Source organism: Puma concolor, chromosome B3 (genome assembly GCF_028749965.1).
Source record: "Puma concolor isolate L17-30 chromosome B3, mPumCon1.1.hap2, whole genome shotgun sequence".
Taxonomy (NCBI): Eukaryota; Metazoa; Chordata; class Mammalia; order Carnivora; family Felidae; genus Puma; species Puma concolor.
Genome location: NC_141672.1, coordinates 116,332,128 through 116,352,553, shown reverse-complemented (window position 1 = coordinate 116,352,553; position 20,426 = coordinate 116,332,128). Strand labels below are relative to the sequence as shown.

The 20,426-nt window shown below is 37.1% G+C and overlaps 1 protein-coding gene across 9 annotated transcripts in view; it reads right to left on the bottom strand.

The window, feature by feature from the left end:
- The window catches only part of NEO1 (neogenin 1), a 243,552-nt gene that overhangs the window by 166,604 nt on the left and 56,522 nt on the right, over positions 1-20,426 (bottom strand). For all 9 annotated transcript variants that reach the window (XM_086711172.1, XM_086711180.1, XM_086711179.1 and 6 more), the window contains 2 exons: positions 7,025-7,342; positions 1,044-1,319 (listed from right to left, as the gene is read on the bottom strand). In XM_086711172.1, coding sequence (XP_086567298.1) covers positions 1,044-1,319; positions 7,025-7,342 — 594 coding nt within the window. The remainder of the gene's footprint in view (positions 1-1,043; positions 1,320-7,024; positions 7,343-20,426) is intronic.

Genomic DNA, 20,426 nt, shown 5'->3' with positions numbered 1-20,426 from the left:
GACTTCGGCTCAGGTCATGATCTCACGGTCCATGAGTTCGAGCCCCGCGTCGGGCTCTGGGCTGATGGCTCAGAGCCTGGAGCCTGTTTCAGATTCTGTGTCTCCCTCTCTCTCTGCCCCTCCCCTGTTCATGCTCTGTCTCTCTCTGTCTCAAAAATAAATAAACATTAAAAAAAAAAATTAAAAAAAAAATTAGTTCAAAGCTCATCAGGAACACCCTCAAGCATCACTGTTCAAACACTGGTCTCACTTTGCAAGCCAATCCATAGACCAAAAATTAGCCTAAGTAGTAGCTGTATATGACAAACCTGCCAAAACAACGTAAGGATGGCCCAACTATATCCATAAGCTCAGGTGTAAGGAAGAAATGTGGAGAGAATCAGGCACCCAGCAGTGGGAGTGGAAGCCGAAAGGTGAGACATCAGGAGGCTGAAGGACTGCGGTGAGCAACAAGTGAGAGGGTGTTATGAGCAGAAGAGACACAGCCAGGAAGAGACACACAAAACAAGATCATGAGGAGAGCCAGCAGGGGCAGGAAGAGTGAGAACCCACCAAGAGAGGGAAGAAGGAGCTGGGTTTGCATTAGAATAAGGGAGTGTTATAAAGATCCAAGGACTCTTGCTTACCAGTGTCTCCAGAGATGCTGTTTTTGTTACCATTCTGCGCATCCCTTCTATGAACTAGCCTGAGCGAGTCTCTGATGCTGACGGGTAAAGACACCTAAGTGTATGAAGTATTACAGGGAAGTAGCAGATGGATGCTTGACGAAAGACACAAAGCTAGTGTTTGGCCAAGAAGAAAGCCATAGATATGAAACACATTTTATCACTTGATACATTTTTACTGACTAATGTATTCACTAAAGAGAGGATCTTCCTGGCACGTTTTCTTTTCTCCCCCTGTAAAAAACTGAAACTCCTATGCTGACATTAACTTGTCACACCACACACCTGACAGTGTTTGATGAAAAAAGAAAATTCTAAAAGAACCATTTTTATCCATTAACGAACATAAAACCACGGGTCCTGATGACAGGGGGATACCTGGAAGAACTTTTAACTCCGCTTCATCGCTATACTTCGGCGGCCCGCCGCTCTCAATTGTGCAGCGGTAGAGCCCTCCGTCTCCTTCAGTGGCGTTGCTCACAACCAGTGTCCCACTTGGAAGTTTGATGACTCTATCATCCAGAGGAAGAGGCTGTCTGTTCTGTTCCCACCTCACAAATGGGACCAGATCCACACTGACTTCGCAATTCAGAACTGCACTGTTCCCAGCATAAACTGAAGAAGGTTCTGGTTGGCTAGCAAATCTTGGAAGACCTGGACAATAAAAAAAAGAAAAGAAGAAATAAAATGTAGTTAAATGTGACTTTAAAATGCAGTCATGGGAACCAGGAGAAAGTCGGCCCCTGTGGCCATGAGTGGAACCAGGGTCCAGACGAAGGTCTGTGGGTCAGGAAATTGGCTACAACGCGGACACAGGTCAAAGAGGCAAATGTACTAGGGATAAACGGAATCAGATTCCTCACAGTTGGAGAAGCAAGGTATAAATATGGAAAAGCAGAGGGCAGAATAAATCCCATATTCGTATTGGTAGAACTGAAGTATCAGTTTAAGCTTACAGTTTTATGTGATTATACAAATATAGTTAAATGTATATATAAATGTAAATGTATATATGTATAATATATATACATTTCATAGTCATTACAAACACATATGTATATGTGTGTGTGTATATATATGTATACGTATATATTCTGGACTCTCTCTGGACAGAGCTAGGAGATATACACATACGTTTGTGTGTGTGTACATGAGTGTATGTGTGTGTACAAATATATATGAGATATACACATAGGTATGTATGTGTCTGTATAAATATAAACAAATATATATGTAAATGTGTGTGTGTGTGTGTGTGTGTGTGTGTATATACACACACACACATTTCCTAGCTCTATCCAGAGAGAGCTCAAAATCAATGCCACCTAAGTAGCAATGAGTAGATATGGTGACACAATCTTGATTTCTAAATACATTCTCCACTACAAGGAACCAATGCTCCTTGGAGAAGTTCATTCTAGGACTAGAATAAGGAAAGTACAAGATAAACCTGGAACATCCTATGACAGAAGTAAGGAAGCATTCAAAGAACAACATGAACATATCAAAAAGTACACAGAAGTCAGACTGAAGGGAGTTTCCTCTAGCTAAATCTGGGATGATGATAATTAACACAGAAAAGAATAATGAATGGATGCTAAACTTGTTGGTGAAAGATGGATGATGAATAGGATATTATTAGAGTATCAAATTAGCTCTTCCCAAAATACATATTACTAATTAATGAAAGTACAAAATATTTAACTTTACAGTGGAGAAATAGAGCACTAACTTTCATTACTTTGTTAATATAGTCCATATTATATATATTTGTTAATACAGTCCATGTTAACAAAGGGATGAAAGTTAACATTACAAGTAATGGAACAAAACATCGTATGCTTCCTGATAAGATACACTAAGAAAAACACAGCATCACTTACTTCTGTGATATTCCTCCCCAAAATGCAAAACCTGAATCTATTCATAGGGGAAAACCAGAAAACACAAAATGAGATAAGGATAAACTGAAGAATGACTGGTGACCAAAAGAGCCTAAAGAGACACAACTACCAAATAAAACATGTAATCCTGGACCAGAAAGGAGTGGGGGAGGGACAAAGATACTGTTTTTGGTTTTTGCTATTAAGAACATTATTGAGGCAACCAGTGAAATATGAACAGTCCCTACAGTAATATTGTATTAAGGTTAATTTCCTAAAATTGATGGATGGTTGTTTAGAAGAATATCTTTGTTTTTAGGAAATATATATGGAAGTATTTCAGTGGAGGCAGTGTCTGCAACTTACCCTTAATGGTTCAGAAAAAAAAAAAAAAACTGAATCGGGTCTGTGCCTATTGGGGGATAAGAAGGCAGACATGGTAAAGTGTTAACAGCTGGGTGATCTGAGTGACGAGCAGATGTAATTTCTTGGTTTCATTCTTGCAATAATTGTATGAGCTTGAAATTATTTCAAAATAAAATATTAACAAGAATGCAGTCATAAATACTCTGTAGATACACGGAATGCAGTAGTTAAGAGCCTAAATTCTGGAGTCACGCAATCTGAATCTGAATCCCAACTCCACCACTTGATGGCTGTGTGACGTTAGCAAGCTACTTAACCTGGAAGCCTCAGTTTCTTCTTCAATAAAATGAGAACAATAAGAGGCCTCACTGGATGTTAAAAAGGTTAATACTTAACACACTTCATATAAAGCACACTGCCTGGCACATACTCAAATACTAGCTACTGTTATTAACAGTAACATCTGAAAAGATTCTGAGATGCTAACAACACAACAAAATGTTTCTTTAAAGACTAATGACCATAGTAATTATGAGAAACAGTTCTAGGTTTTGTAGTTTCATGATGGAGAATTAATCCACATGGAAATGCCACATTTGCAGGTTGTCTAGCTTCTGAATAGGAACACATCTACTCTTCGCTCAGATCACTCAGCTGGTAACACTTCACCATGTCTGCCTTATTATCCCCCAATAGGCACAGACCCGAATCAATTTTTTTTTCTGAATAGGGAAAGCAGATGGAGGAACTAGTACGGACATATGAGGCAGAAATCGCTGGGGCTTCCTGTGCTCACAAGCAGGGGGCCAGTTTGTCCTGCTACTTCCAGAGACTTGGAGTGGGAGCGAGACACAGGCTTGACAAGAAAAGATGAACAGTGTCTGTATTCAGACCACCCAATTCCTCCACCTTTAGGCACAAAACACTCACAGCCAGGCTACTGCCCAGGCAGTAAAACAAAAATTTCTACTGTGGAAAAATGAGTGCAGAGAAGACTTCTCAAATTTCATTTTATGAGCTACCTAGTGTTCTTTCAAAAATTCCCCTTCTTACATGACTTAGCCAGAATTGGTCTGTATTGCTTGTAACCAAAGAACACTAACCAATGTTCTTTTAGAATGGCAAATTGGTAGTCTCTTAAAAAAAAAAAAAGTTTTATTGAGATACAATTTATATACCATAAAGTTTACCATTTAAAGTCCACAATTCAACAGTTTCTAGTATGCACACAAAGTTGTGCAACCATCACTATAATTTAATTTTAGAACATTTTCATCATCCCCCAAAGAAACTTTGTACTCACTTGCAGTCATTCCACATTCCCTGTACTCACTCACCCAATCTCCTGTGCCCTTGTCTCCTTTCCCCCATCCTCAGTCCTAGAAAACCACCAATCTACTTTTTGGCCCCCTGTGTTTGCCTATTCTGGACATTATATATATATATATATATATATATATATATATATATATATATATATAATGAAGTCACATGATCTGTGATTGGCTTCTTTCACTTAGTATCATGTTTTTCAGGTTCATCCATGTTGCAGTATATAGCACAATTTCATTCCTTTTTATTGCTGAATAACATTCCATGTACGTATTTACCACATTTTGGTTATCCATTCAACACCTGACAGACATGTAGGTTGTTTTCACTTTTTGGCTGTTACAGGTAATGCTGCTATAACAAGTCATGTACAATTGTTGTACATACTGTCTTTTCATTTCTCTTGGGTAGACACCTAGAAATAGAATGGCTCAGTCATATGGTAACTTTATGGTTAAAATTTTGAGGGAGAGCCAAACAGTTCAGTGCTATTTTTAAAATTCTACACAAACACACACACACACACACACACACACACACACACAATATATACTATGATCCAGCAATTAGTAGAATTACTTATTCCAGTAATCTATTCTACAGAAAAGATTTACAGAAAAGAGTGTTCACTACAGTACTGCCTATAATATCAAACAATTTTTATCCATGTAACTTCATAAAAAGGGAATCTTTAGATAATCACAGTATATCTATACAATGGATACTATGCAACTATTAAAAAGAACTTCCATTCATCTCTTAGCTCAGATATTATTACCTTCTGATACTCAAGGCCATGAGTGAGTTAAATAACTTTCCTACAGAATCTTGTCTGCAGCCAAAGGATTGATTATACCATATTAAATTGGCTGTTTACACTACATTAGGCCAAAAATATTTCCTGAAGGCTTTGAAAGCTAAAAAGAAGGCTGGACAAACCTAGCAGAGTAGAAAAGAGGAAAATGTAGAGGACAGGCTTAACAGGCAGTGGGGAAGCCATGAGCAAAGGCCAGAGACCAAGAATAAAAGGGATTTGAAATGTTTAGTACTGGCAGAGCTTAAAATGTGCTGCAGGTGGTCCTGCTGACGAGGGTAGAGGGCAGGGACGGGCAGGGTGGAATGTTGAGAAATGAAGCTAGAGAAGTGGAGACTAGCTCATGAAAAGACACAAGGCCTGTAAGAGTTTAGACATCAACTTGATGTTGTCACTGAGGAGCTACTGAAGGGTGAGAAGAGAGCCCTGACCACTGGACTGGAAGAGGGAAAGAATGAGGCACCAGATGGTTACAAGGTGAGGGATGGTGAGAAGTGGCCTCAGGATCACATACAAGAAACCAGGAAGCAGAATTCACTGGATTTGGCAACTGGTTGTGGGAGACAGCTGAGAAGAAGGAGTTACGATTAAAGCCCAGCTTAAAAATGTAAACAATAAACAGGAGCTCACCTAAGTAACAGTGTAGGGGCAGTCATCATGCTAACTTACCTATCAACAGGTTGGAGAAAGCCTGACAAGTAGATTAGAGGAAGAAAGAAGGGAGAGGGGGGAAAGGGAAAAAGGAAGGAAAGAAGGGGGGAAAAAAAAGAGAGGAAAGGCTAATTATCAAAAGAAGTGACTCTTTCACCCTTTTCTTTTTCCATCCTCAATCTGTGATTATGGAATAATTACAGTAGTTCTATATCACACTCAAATTCAGCTTTGAGTATCTGGTTCCAAAGAGAAAAAGCGTCATCATACTCTGAACGAATGAACAAGTATACTGCGAAGTGCACAGGAGATGGGGAACCATCACCCTAGAGTGGCGATGAAATGGGGAACTATTCATGCAGCCATATTTTTTTTACATGTTAGCATTTTACCAAGACGAGTATATATATAAGACTTAAACATAATACAATTAAAAAAATTTTTTTTAGTATTTATTTTGAGACAGAGAGAGAGACAGAGTGTAAGCAGGAGTGGGGCAGAGAGAGAGGGAGACACAGAATCTGAAGCAGGCTCCAGGCTGTCACTGTCAGCACAGAGCCCAATGCAGGGCTCAAACTCATGACCCGTGAGATCATGACCTGAGCTGAAGTCTGACGCTTAACCGACTGAGCCCCCCAGGCGTCCCAACATAATACAATTTTTGTACAATGTGACCCTTAACAAAAACTACTTCATCTAGTACTCAAGTGAAAAAACATGGACCTGAGGAATATAAGTATCTAATACAAAATAAGCATGACTTACTCAGTTTACACTTTCCATTATTCTTCAAATAAGAATGTTCTAAAAGGGAGTGAATATTTCTCTTTACAACTTTCTGTTCTTCACCTTAATACCTATATCCTATAGGTTTTTAAATAATCCACTTAAATGTCAGTTCCTTGCTTGGGGCATAAAGGAACCAAGATTCTGACTATCCTGCAAGTCTTACAAAGCCATACTAAATTGTTATGCTGGGGAAGATAATTTAGCAATCAGTGAATCAATTTTCCTATACAACTTCCTCTGTCATTTCCAAGTTAGAAAAAAAAGAACTGACTCAATACTTCAAATAGCAACTGTAAGCAATTTAAATAATAGAAAGGGGTAAAGTGCTGCATTTTACTTCCTACAGCACTAAGCAAGTCTTAGCATAATCCCATGCACACACTAGATGCTCAATTGGTATTTGTTAAATGAATTTATTTATGGTAATCAGTTAAGTGAAAACTCCAGGATGATAATGCTTTTTATCAAGATATACCTTTCATAAATTTGAAAATATACATAAATTACTTAAAAAAAAAACTTACCTGCTACTGTGAGCTTAGCTGTTCTGCTGACAATCGTTCCAAGGCTCTCAACAGTGGCCACACACTGATAATAACCTTCATCAGGTTTATTGTGTTTGGAATGCACCACATTGCTGATAAATAAAGACCCATCTGGGAGAAGCTGGCGTCGGTCATCAGATACTAAGTTTAAAAAAGTCCCATCTTTTTTCCATTCAATTTTTGGAGAAGGTTCAGAATATGCTGAACAGTTCAATATAACAGAAGAGCCTCTAACTGAGAGTGTATCCACTGGTTCTACCAGAAAGTAAAATGGAGTGAATGTTCGAACGCTGGATCCTATAAAAATAATGAAAAGAACAAAGTTAAGCAAAACTTTCTTCTTCTATTTCTGTAAGAAAATATAATTTGGACAAAAATTATTGTCGAATAATTATGCTGTTTGGATATGATACATAGTAACAGTCATTTCACCATGAGTGTCTAATAAAATTTCTTTTATGAGGAAATCAAAATTTGACCCATTTAGAAGATGAGAAAAAAAGACCCTGCCAGATGAGATAATCATTGTTAAATTACATGAATATTTAATAAAAGCTTTATTTCAAACCCTACAATGGGATTTATAAATATTTAAAATTATTGTATTCAAAGTGAACTTTTCTATGAAACATAAAGGAAGCATAAAATTGAAATGATTCTTTGTTAGTAATATGGTATGTTTACTGGCTGTATTTCTTTCAAAATTCACCATACCTACACTTTGTCCATTTTTCTAGTGGATCATTCATCCTATTGATTTGGCAATCTTTGGGTATTATCTATCATGTTTTGCAAATACTCCTTTTTCCATTTTGAATTTATTTTTATCGTAAGAAAATAAATTTTAACTACATAGAAATAAATCTGTTATGCTTAAGAAGTTTTTATCCCAAGATTATAAAAAATTTCAGCTTTGTTTTGTGCTAGTACTCTTGTGATTTCATTTAAAAAATTTCTGCTATAACCCTTAAATTCTCAGCCAAAGAAAGCTTTCCAAGTCTAAGCGTTACCTCTTTTTTTCAAGAAAAGTACTAACCAACTCCCTTGCAGTCAGATTACAATCAGTTGTAATCAGATTTCTTCATGTGAACAATTAGGGAAGTTTAGTTAAATAAATGAAACCAAGACTGTTTTTAAAATATATCTACACACCCCTTTATCTAAATTTATTTACATTGTAAATTTAAGGATGCAACTAGCTCTTTATTACATTATGAAACAATAGTTCTAACTAAATACGAAACACACTGGCAGAGGGAAGGGAATAATATTCGCTTGTTTTAAAATTTTCTGGGGCAACTGGGTGGCTCAGTTGGTTAAATGTCCGACTTCGGTTCAGGTCATGATCTTGCAGTCCGTGGGTTCGAGGCCCACATCGGGCACTGTGCTGACAGCTCAGAGACAGGAGCCTGCTTCAGATTCTGTATCTCTCTGTCTGCCCCTCCCCTACTCATGCTTGCTCTCTCTCTCTCTCTCTCTTTCAACAATAAACATTAAAAAAAAATAAAATAAAAAATAAAATAAAATAAAATAAAATAAAATAAAATAAAATAAAATAAAATAAAATAAAATAAATAAAATAAATAAAATAAAATAAAATAATTCTAACACTTACAATGCTAATCAAATTCCAAACAGACTAATCATCCTTCCCCAAAAGCCAGAGATGGGTCCCATCCCTATTTGATGGTTATGAAATTGATTCTTCAAGACTTAAAACTCTTGAAAATAACCTTGGGAATTTTTCAAAAGTAAGCTGAGGTGATTTGCTTCTTATTACAGTAAAAAATGTTATATTGGTACTATAGCAAAATAAATAAAAATATCAACTCCAGGGCAGTACAAAATGACAGCTAAACTAAGAGAAATTACTCTTACCCCATTCCTGTGTAACATTACATCTTATTATACCACCCAAATTAAACAATTCAGGAACTTAAGAGATAAATGTATTAGACTGGCAATCAAAATATGCAAATTAACAATTTTAAATAATTATTAACAAACCAAATTTAATTTTAAAATTTGGACAAAGTTTCTGCCATTTAAAAAAGTAATAATTACATAAATGTAAATGTTTTACAGCTAAACACTCTATCATACTTTTGATTTTCTTTCATTTTAAAAGTCCGTATCAGCCACAGTGAACAAGAGTATATGTCTTCCAAGAGTTTTTTAAATTATATGAAAGTTTACAAATGCCTTTGAAAATCAAGGCACTTCAAATTTTACAAATATGTACTCTACATTACTTAGAATACAGCATTACTTAAATACTTACATATATCCTCTTTGTATTTTATTCCCTCAGTAAACAGGCAGTGACCTAACATATTGTTCCTTCACTTAAAATCCCTCAAAGGCTTGCCAACTGTCTTTTACAAAAAGATCTAAATAAACTCCCTAGCTGGACTTCCATGTGACTGTATGACCTGGCCTCTGCCTACTCTCCAGCCGTCCCCCCGCACCACTGTCCCCTCACCGTGTAAGGCATGCTACACTCCTGTCGGCCCCTGCAGCTCCTGCCCTCTTCACACAAGCCATTCCCACCACCACCCCTCCCCAATTAACTCCTAGTCTTCCTTCAGGCTCAGCTTCAATACTACTTTCTCAGAAATGCTGTCTGTCCCAGGTACCCAGACAAGATTAGTTTCATCCTGTCCCAAGCAGGCATGGCATACAGTACTCTACCTACACAGCACTTCAAATGTTCTTAATCTTTAAATATTTGTAATAACTTGTTTGTTCAGGCACAGAAGTTCCCAAATTTTCTTGGCTCCTGGTGCCTTTATTTTCTTAGTAATTTTTTTCATGAATTCCCTAGGCTAAAAGAAATACCTAACAGTTCTGTTTAGGAATTAGTTAGGTTCAAACAAATGAAGAAATATTCATGTCCTAACAAGTTAGTACCTTGCTGAAAAAATAATACACATACATTGAAAAATACTTCAACTTTTAATTAACCACAATTAGTTATTATGGGGTGTGTACACCTATTGGATACTGCACGTGTTCTCAAACCTTGAAATCAGATTGGATACTGCCATCCTCATTTCCTGCTCCACAGTGACTTTTGCATGGTACTTGGTTTTTATCCCAGCAACCACCAAAACCCAATTTCACAAACATCACAGCACGGAAATGAAGACAGCACAATCAAATGTTGAAACTGGGAACTCCTCTCACCTACGAGTCTGCACAGTGTCCAACAGATGTCGCTGTGTTTCCCTAGACAGCTTAAAATATGCCTGGGAGTTCTGTGAGGTACCTGGGGTATGTCGGGATATAGTTTGGGAACTAGAGGCTCACAATCTTTCTACATATCTTTATTCTCCATATTCATAATGTCGACTTACCACAATCGATGGTATCTATCTTTACCAGCTTCTAAAAATTTCCATTGCTTGAAGTATTTATTTCCATTCCAATACTAGCCATTAGTATCACTATCTTTTATGATAAAACTTACTAATGAACTGGTTTTTGCAAACTTTGATGAGTCTCTAAAAAATTATATATAAGAGCAAAGAAAGCCAAGAAGAGCGAAAATAATTTAGAATAACAAGGTAAAGGGACTGCACTCATCAATTTTCAGTATTTATTAAGCCACTATGGCTCCAGAGCAGAGATAAACAGAGCCACATAACAGGTTAGAGAGTCACAAAATAGAGCTATATATATCTATATATATATATTTAGAAACTTAACATTCATTAGATGTAGAATTTTATATCAAATGGGGAAAAAGATGAACTACTCAATGAATGTTACTAGGACAACTGGTTATCCACATGGGAGAAAAACAAACATGGTTCTATGTATTAGACACTGCTCTAAACATTCTCTACAAACTAACTACTCATTTAACCCCCATGACTATCCTATGAGATAGGTACTATTATTCTCATTTTAGAGGAGAAAACTGAAGCACAGGAATGTTACCTTGTCCAAGGTCACACAGGTTATAAATAACAAAACCAGAGCCTGTGATGTTAAACACACTACACTATAATGTCGCTCATATACATACAGAAAAATACATTCCAGGCCTATGAAAAAATTAGTAAGAATTTTAAGAAAACACAAGGATAACCCTCGAGTCAGATAACCTTTAAAATTTTTTTTTCATTGTTTATTTATTTTTGAGAGAGAGAGACGGAGCATGAGTAGGAGGGGCAGAGAGAGGGAGACACAGAATCCGAAGGAGGCTCCAGGCTTCGAGCTGTCGACACAGAGCCCGACGTGGGGCTCAAACTCACAAACTGTGAGATCATGACCTGAGCCGAAATCAGACACTCAACCGGCTGAGTCACCCAGGCACCCCGAGTCAGGTAACTTTTTAAATCAAAACAGGGAACTTCAAAGCTAGAAAAGATAGATATGCTTCAATTCATTGCATTTATTTTTTCTATTTTTTAAATTTTGTTGAGAGAGAGAGAGAGAGAGAGAGAGCGAGCTCATGTATGTGGGAGAGAGGGAGAGGGAGAAAGAAAGAATCTTAAGCAGGCTCCACACTCAGCATGAAGCCCAACGTGGGGCTTGATCCCACAACCCTGGGATCATGATCTGAGCCAAAATCAAGAGTCGGATGCTCAACCAACTGAGCCACCCAGGAACCCCGCATTTAAATTAAAAAAAAATTATGGTAAAATATCATAACAAAGCAAAATACGACAAGGCTGGGAGGAAATATATCATATGTAACATAAAGAATTTAAAAAGTCACAGCACTCAATAGAAAAGTGGAGGCTGTGTTCCAATGAAACTTTATAAAAACAAGCAGCAGGATGGATTTGATCCAGTAACTATAGTTTACTGACTCCTGCCTTAGAATATTTAGCCAGCAAAAAAATAAGTTAGCTATGTTTTAGCTGATCTGGAGTGAATTCTGTGAAAAGGGAACAATACGGACAAGTACAAATAACGAAATGTCATGTGCATATGACTGTATGAGCACTGAGAAAGTAGGAAAGTGTATCAGGTTATTACTGCGAGAAGGACGGAAGGACATGGAGGGGTGGGTAGATAAAAATCCTCAAGCACCTAGAAAATAATTTCATGACAAAAATCAGCTGGTGTGTATAATCCCTTTATAAATATTATTACGTGCATGTGGCAGTTCTGTATGTTCACGCTTGTGTGAATACATAAAGGGATACATCTTTTAAAAACTAGTCATTAAAATGCAGATTATCTCAGGATGGTGAGATTTCAGTTAACTTTTAATTTTTTCTTTCACCTTTGTGACTGCATGAATATTTTACATAAAACATAGTACTGCTGAAGCAGAAAAAAAAGCTATTTTCATTTTTATATGTAGTCTGCACAGGAGGGGGACAATATGAAAAGTGTGGGGCATATTTACATACTGACATTCAAAAACTGTCAAAATATATAAATAAAAAATACTCAAGTTCAAAATGTGTATAGTATAACATAAAATATAAATATATACATAAAATATAAATATTAAAAAAATACGTAAGATATAAAAATATATATACACATATGTGTGTAAGCATATATTTAAATGTAAATAATGTAGGAGAAAGGCTAGAAGAATAAGCACTGAACAGTATAACAGTGTTTTCTCCTGCGGAAAGTACTTGATTCAACTACTGACAGAGTGCATACAGGGGGAAGGCTTTTTACTCCACGGATTTCTGTATTGCTTACTTCTTAAAATATAAACAAATGCTTATCCATTCTTCTTGTCATTTTTTTATTTTTTAATAACAAAATAACTTCTTGGTGGTGGTGGTAAACAATACTTTGCTAGCAACATAATTTTTTTTTTTTCTTAAGATCTATCACAGTTTCTCTAACCACTTTTCCTTTGTCACAGTTAGAAGAGTTATCAGACACTAACTCCTTGTCTGATTCTGTATAAAAACTGGCCTATACTTCCCACCAGGGTCCTAATTCCCTATCCACTTAAGTTTGCTTAATTTGAGTTTACTATGACCACAGTCACTATACATTATTCTGAAACAGGCTTAATGATCCTGTCTTATCTATTCTACACTCCCAGGTCTCTGCAAATTTCTCACATTTTAATGGAATAGCTCTCACTTCTTGATAGACTATTCCTCACTTTTTGATAAAATATTTCACACTTCTTGATAGAATTCCATCTTATGAAAGGAAAATATCCACAGGGAACTTATTTCAGTTGTACTTCCCCAACCCCCAAATATCAACAAATCATACACTCACTGCACACCAGCGTGGACAATAATTCTAAATTTTATCATGCCCGGAGTAAAAAAATAACATACAATATTTGAATACCAGCAGGAAAAAATGCCTTATCACCCACAGAAGTTCTAAGTTTGACAGCAGCAGAAATGCAGGATGGAAAGATAAGCCTTTTTTACACACCTACCAATGCAAGTATCCTGTATAATTGTTATTCATACTATGAAAATTATGTCTTCATTATAAACTAAGGAGACTAATGTCAAAGGGACTTCATACTTTACTCCTTAATAACATTACTTCTGACCACCCTATCTTATCCAGTCTGTAAATCCTACATTTCATCCTTCCTGACTCTTTAGTGTCCACTAATCACCATACAGTTCAGGCTTTCCTGCTTCAAGTTCAATTTATAATCAGAAAGTATAAAAATTAGGAAGTAAAACAATACTCCATTCAAAGGACTCAACAAAATAATACATTCACGTTGTTGATTAAGAACAAGCAATACTTGGGGCACTTGGGTGGCTCAGTCGGTTAAGCGTCTGGCTCTTGATTTCAGCTCAGGTCATGATCCCATGGTTGGTGAGTCTGTGTCCTGTGTCAGGCTCTGCACTGTCAGCCCGGAGCCTACTTGGGATTCTCTCTCCCCCTCTCTCTCTGCCCCTCCCCTGCTTGCGCATACTCTCTCTCTAATAAATAAACCATTTTTTAAAATGTCCAAGAACAAGCAATACTTCAGAGTTCAATGTCTTCCACCCTGTTTTGCTACATAACAATTAGTGCTCCCAGCTCCAGAGCTCATCCCCTGTCTGCCCTGAACAGCCAGTTCTTCCAAAGACTCAATTACAGAACATGCAGAACTCTTCTCCTGGGATTTCAAGTAAGGCAAGTGGTTAGTTGTTAATATTACATATGGCCAGTCCTACTTTCCTGATAAACATATGCTTTGAAGAACTTTGATGGTACTGGTTAAAACATTAAAAACAGTGGACGTCAACTTCTTTTTTTTTTTTAATTTTTTTTTCAATGTTTATTTATTTTTGGGACAGAGAGAGACAGAGCATGAACGGGGGAGGGGCAGAGAGAGAGGGAGACACAGAATCGGAAACAGGCTCCAGGTCTGAGCCATCAGCCCAGAGCCTGATGCGGGGCTCGAACTCACGGACCGCGAGATCGTGACCTGGCTGAAGTCGGACGCCCAACCGACTGCGCCACCCAGGCGCCCCTGTAATCATTTTTTTTTTTTAATTTTTTTTTTCAACGTTTATTTATTTTTGGGACAGAGGGAGACAGAGCATGAACGGGCGAGGGGCAGAGAGAGAGGGAGACACAGAATCGGAAACAGGCTCCAGGCTCTGAGCCATCAGCCCAGAGCCCGACGCGGGGCTCGAACTCACGGACCGCGAGATCGTGACCTGGCTGAAGTTGGACGCTTAACCGACTGCGCCACCCAGGCGCCCCTGGACGTCAACTTCTAAGCGAAGCTGAATCTGAAATTCTTTTTCAGGCTACTACTATCCTAAAAGGGAAATTCAACTTGATTATTCTCATTTGTAGCATCTACTTTCCAAACTATTCCCCCAAAACAAAATATATCTGGATTTGTTTATTCAAGAAACATGTTATAGTAAGAGTGCTTTCCATTTCTTTATTATTCAGCCACTCCCCTCTCCCCACCAAAAAAACCAGCCATGGTGGAAAACTCTTTTGTAAAATGAAGTCAAGCAGACATGACTTTGAATTCTAGCTCTGCTGTTCTAGTTAATTTCTCTGTGTCTGACATTCTCTTATAAAACAGGAAAAAGAATGCCATGCCCTCCTTGCATGAAAGTCTCCATGAAGACAGGTATAAAGCACCGACCTCATGGCCTGGCAGGTAACAAGTCCTCAATAAAAAGTTAACTATTCAATTAAGGAGAGCACTCATGCTGAGTATTAGGGGATGAATCGCTAGATTCTACACCCGGAACTAATATTACACTGAATGTTAACTGAAATTTACATTAAAATTTGGAAGAATGGGGCGCCTGGGTGGCGCAGTCGGTTAAGCGTCCGACTTCAGCCAGGTCACGATCTCGCGGTCCGTGAGTTCGAGCCCCGCGTCAGGCTCTGGGCTGATGGCTCGGAGCCTGGAGCCTGTTTCCGATTCTGTGTCTCCCTCTCTCTCTGCCCCTCCCCCGTTCATGCTCTGTCTCTCTCTGTCCCAAAAATAAATAAAAACGTTGAAAAAAAAATTAAAAAAAAAAAAATTTGGAGGAAAAACAGGAAAAAAGAAAGTTCAAAAGTCCAAAAACCTACAGTATTTTCTCCCAAACTGCTAACATCTAGCACCTTAGTTTTCACCAATCACATTTTACAAAGTGCCATGCATAACATGGACCTTATTTTTTCATTTGAACCACATTTTGACAATTACAATTACATATAAAATAATATTAAGTGATCTTAAAATTCAAGTCTGATCATCTTTCTCCTCTGCCTAATTTTTAAACCACTACTCCTCTATTACAGTGAATGTAAAACGTAAATTCATCACCACGGCATGCAAAAAGGGCCTCAGATCTAGTCCCTGCCTCTCTGCAACCTAATCTCACATCGTGCTCCCACTAACTCAATAAGCTCCAGTCCCATTATTCAATTTCTTGAACAAGCCATGTTCTTTCCCCTTTGAAAGTCTTTGCATTTGCTGTCCCCTCTGCCTGAACTTGTACTGCACCCACTCTTCCCGTCTCATCTTCTAGGTTTCAACGGTCACTTCTACAACTATCTCTGTGAAGGTCCCAGTCTCCCAATCCTACCCTTTACGTGCTCTTTTCTAGCAATTCACTTTCTCTCTGTTTTTAAGGCCTATCTTTCTTCCCTGATAGAAGGCTAGACTTTATGAAAGTCCTGCTTATTTGTACCTTCATTTGTTTTTGCCTTTTGTTTGCATTCTTTTCAGGATCCTACAGGTCAGAAAGGCTCCTGGGCCAAGATGTAATTACGTATTAGTGATTCTCAGTAACTTTGCATCAAGTCTCTACTGGTTTTCTAAAATCAGCCTCAAAAATTTATATCCTGATGATTTCAAATCTGTCCTTTGTGGGGTGCCCGGGTGGCTCAACCAGTTAAGTGTCCAACTCCTGATTTTGGTTCAGGGTCATGACCTCAAGTTCATGAGTTTGAGCTCCATGTCGGTCTCTGCACTGACAGAGTAGAGCCAGCTTGGGATTCCCTCTCTCCCTCTCTCTCTCTGTGCACCTCTCCCACACACTCTTTCCCTCTCTCTCTCTCTCAAAATAAATAAATATTTTTTAAAGCACCAAGAAACAAATCTGCCCTTTGTAAAAATGTTTCAATAACACTTTTTAAAGTATCATTAATATTTTATGGTAACTTCTATACGATTGTCAAGATGAGTAGGCACAATCTGATAACCTAAAAATAATACCAACCACCAATGTCCTGAATAGTTACATGGAAATTTTCTAAGAGTTGTCCTAGAGAATTATGTTAATAAGTCTTAGTCAACATGCCAACAATACTAGCAATACTTATATTTCAGCTCAAAATAGGAAAATCTGAACTGGTCATTTTTCATTATGCTAGGTGAGAAAAATGTTAGAATTTTCATATTAATTACATAGAACTTCCACGAAAATATCTTGTGAGCAACTTTTTGTTATTTGTGGTAAGAAGATTTTCCTAAGAGTAAGACATTTTACCCAATACTTGATGCAGCGTATTTTCAACGTCTGAAACAAAGTATTTTTCAGTTCCACTTTTGCCTACTATACTGATGAAAATATGGGCTCAATGATAATGTAAAAAGTAACTTGCAGGTACGTTCCAAAGGTATGAATTGTGACACTGTTTTATACTGTATTTTAATGCTTCTTTGATTATTAAGTGGTATCATATTTTTCTACCATGAGCAATACAGTATTTTACTAGCATTTTTGGTACAAAATGTTTTATCACAGTAAATTGTTAAGTTCTTTTTCAACAGAATATCTCCTTTGCAGGCCTTCATTAAATACTTTTTCTTTTTTTAAAATTTTTAGTTTTGAGAGAGAGAGAGAGAGCGAGCAAACATGAACGGGGGAGGAGCAGAGCAAGAGGGAGACACAGAATCTGAGGCCAGCTCCAGGTTCTGAGCTGTCAGCACACAGCCCAAAGTGGGGCTTGAACTCATGAACTGTGAGATCATGACCTGAGCCAAAGTCTGACACTTAACCAACTGAGCCACCCAAGCACCTCCATTAAATACTTTTTCAATCATGTATAGTTACTTTGACCTAATATGAAAATGAATAGTTATTACTTATTTGTTTTAAGTTTATTTATTTTGAGAGAGAGAAAAAAAGAGAGAGAGCGCAGAGAGAGAATCCCAAGCAGGCGCCATGCTATCATGGCAGAGCCTGATGCAGGGTTTGAACTCACAAACCATTGAGTGAGATCATGACCTGAGCCAAAATCAAGAGCTGGACACTTAACTGACTGAGCCACTCAGGTGCCCCGATAGTTACCTATTTTAAAACACATTCTAAAAAACTCTAATACAATTACACTCATGAATATACAGGACTGCCTCTACTACACGTGCTAATATCTCATCTTACTGCTATAATTATATAGGCTTTTGTAGTAGAGAGGTATTTATGGGTTTTACAGAGAGAAAGTTAACAATCCTGACTACTGTAGCTCTCAACCTTCTGTGAGGTTTTTTAATCATAGTGACAAATCTTTTAATAACTCATTGCCATCTGCAGAGCTATCAGGTTTTCCCATTCATTTCAATGAATTATGGTGATGACAGAACACTTGAAATCAAAACTGGCCTGGAAAATCTAGTTTATCTTACTGGCTTATAAATTCACCACAGAAGACAGAAAGTAAGAGACTGAGGGCAAGAAATAGTAAGATCCAAAACAGCAAGGGATCTAAGATCTAGTCCTAGCTTCCCTAACAAAATACAAGCTTACTTCTAAAAATGAGAATTACAGGACCAAGTCCAAAGATATAAAAATAATAGTTTTCATTTACCGAAAAGCCACTACTGTTCTAGTGCTTAACCTATATTAAGTCCTCCAACCCTTGTTGTAGGAATTATAATCCTCATTTACAATGAGAAAACTGAGCCACAAAAAGTAATTTGCCCAAAGCCATGAAGAAAGTAAGATTTGAATCAAATTAGTCTCTGGCTTTCCTGTGCCCAAGATCATAACCATTAAACCTGCACTATCCAATATAGTAGCACTTGGTGACATGTGGCTACTGAGAATTTGAAATGTGACTAATCTAAATTAAGATTTAAGTATAAAATACACATAAGATTCAGAAGACTTAGTGCATGCACATACACACAAAGAAAATAAAACATCTCATTAATAATTTTTATACTGATAGTATCTTAAAATATTTTGGATATAGTCATTTAAATAAAATATATTATTAAAATTAATTCCACCAGTTTCTTTTTACTTTTCTAATGTGGTACCTGGAAACTTTTAAATTATGTATGTGGTTTGCACTATATTTCTCCTTGTCAGATGCTACCCTTCATTAATATGCTTTAAAACAAACAAATTCTTTTTAAAGAAAAAAAAGTTGCATTGTTTCTGCAAAGGGTAAAAGATTATGAATGATGACAGTAGATGTGAGGGATCAAAGCAAAGCAAAACTCTTTTTGCTGTCAAATAGAGTTTGACTATCTAAACAGTAAAAACTAAAAGATTTTAAGCAACTATCAGCACCCTCTCTTTAATACCTACTTGGAAATGTCTATTTAGAAACTAAATTTTTTAGCAACTTTTAATCAAAAATTGCAGAAAAAAATCAATTCTTTATTGATGAAATGGGTGAGAGGTTTCTGCAATTCACACAATTTCAGAGTGTAATTCACAAATTACTTATTGATTACAAAGGATAAAATGTACCTTCACATGGGACAGAAATCTTGTGGTCACCACCTTAACTAAGTGATCAAATTCAGTATTAGCAGTAACGACACAACCTGACATGATATGTGTCCTGATGGGATGCAGTAAGAATTATTATATTGTTTTATTATTATTATGTTAGAAAGAGAGAGAGTGCATGAGTGGGGCAGAGGGAGAGAAATAGAGAACCTCAAGCAGGCTCCACACTCAGTGAGGAGCACAACGTAGGGCTTGATCCTGTGACCCTGGGATCATGACCTGAGCTGAAATCAAGAGTTGGACACTCAACCAACTCTTTTAGGCCAAAGAGATTACTTTTCCTTAAATTTAACTCTCCTTGGTTAATTAATTCCACCTTTCTGAATTTCTTGTGTTCTAATGCCTAAGAGTACATGCTACATGTCACATAGTTTCTGGTATTTTTATAATTCCTTACATCATCAATAACCTAATGCAGAGCTTTCCTCTCAAAGTTTTAATATTGTGAAAGTATCTATAAATAAGGGTATTTTCCTATATATCAGTACCATTAATCACATCTAAGAAAATTAAAATTCATTCAATAATATTGTTTAATATACTCAAAATTTAAATCTACCCAATATTCCCTAAATGTTCTTAAAGCCCAAGGCCGAACAAAACTTCACTTAGTATTGTTTTTGTTTCTTTAGTCTCTTTTCTTTTTTTTCTAAGTTTATTTATTTATTTTGAGAGTGTGTGTGTGTGTGCAAGCAGAGGAAGGGCAGAGAGAGACAGAGAGAGACAGAGAGAGACAGAGACAGAGAGAGGGAGGGAGGGAGAGAGAATCCCAAACAGGTTCCACACTGATGCAGGGCTTAAACTCATGAACCATAAGATCATGACCTGAGCTGAAATCAAGAGTTGGATGCTTGACCAACTGAGCCCCTCTTTTGTCTCTTTTCATGTAGAACAGTCCTTTTGCCTTTGTTTTTCATGACACTGACTTCTTTTTGAAGAGACCAGGACAGCTGTATTATAGAATGTCTTCAATTCTAGATTTGTGGAATTATTTCCTCAAGCTTAGATTTAGCTTAAACACTAATCTCTTTGGCCTAAAAGATACAGTGGGCATTTGTTTGTTTCTTTAGTATTTCCACTGATCCTTTTTTTTTTTTTTTTAAATTTTTTTTTCAACGTTTATTTATTTTTGGGACAGAGAGAGACAGAGCATGAACGGGGGAGGGGCAGAGAGAGAGGGAGACACAGAATCGGAAACAGGCTCCAGGCTCTGAGCCATC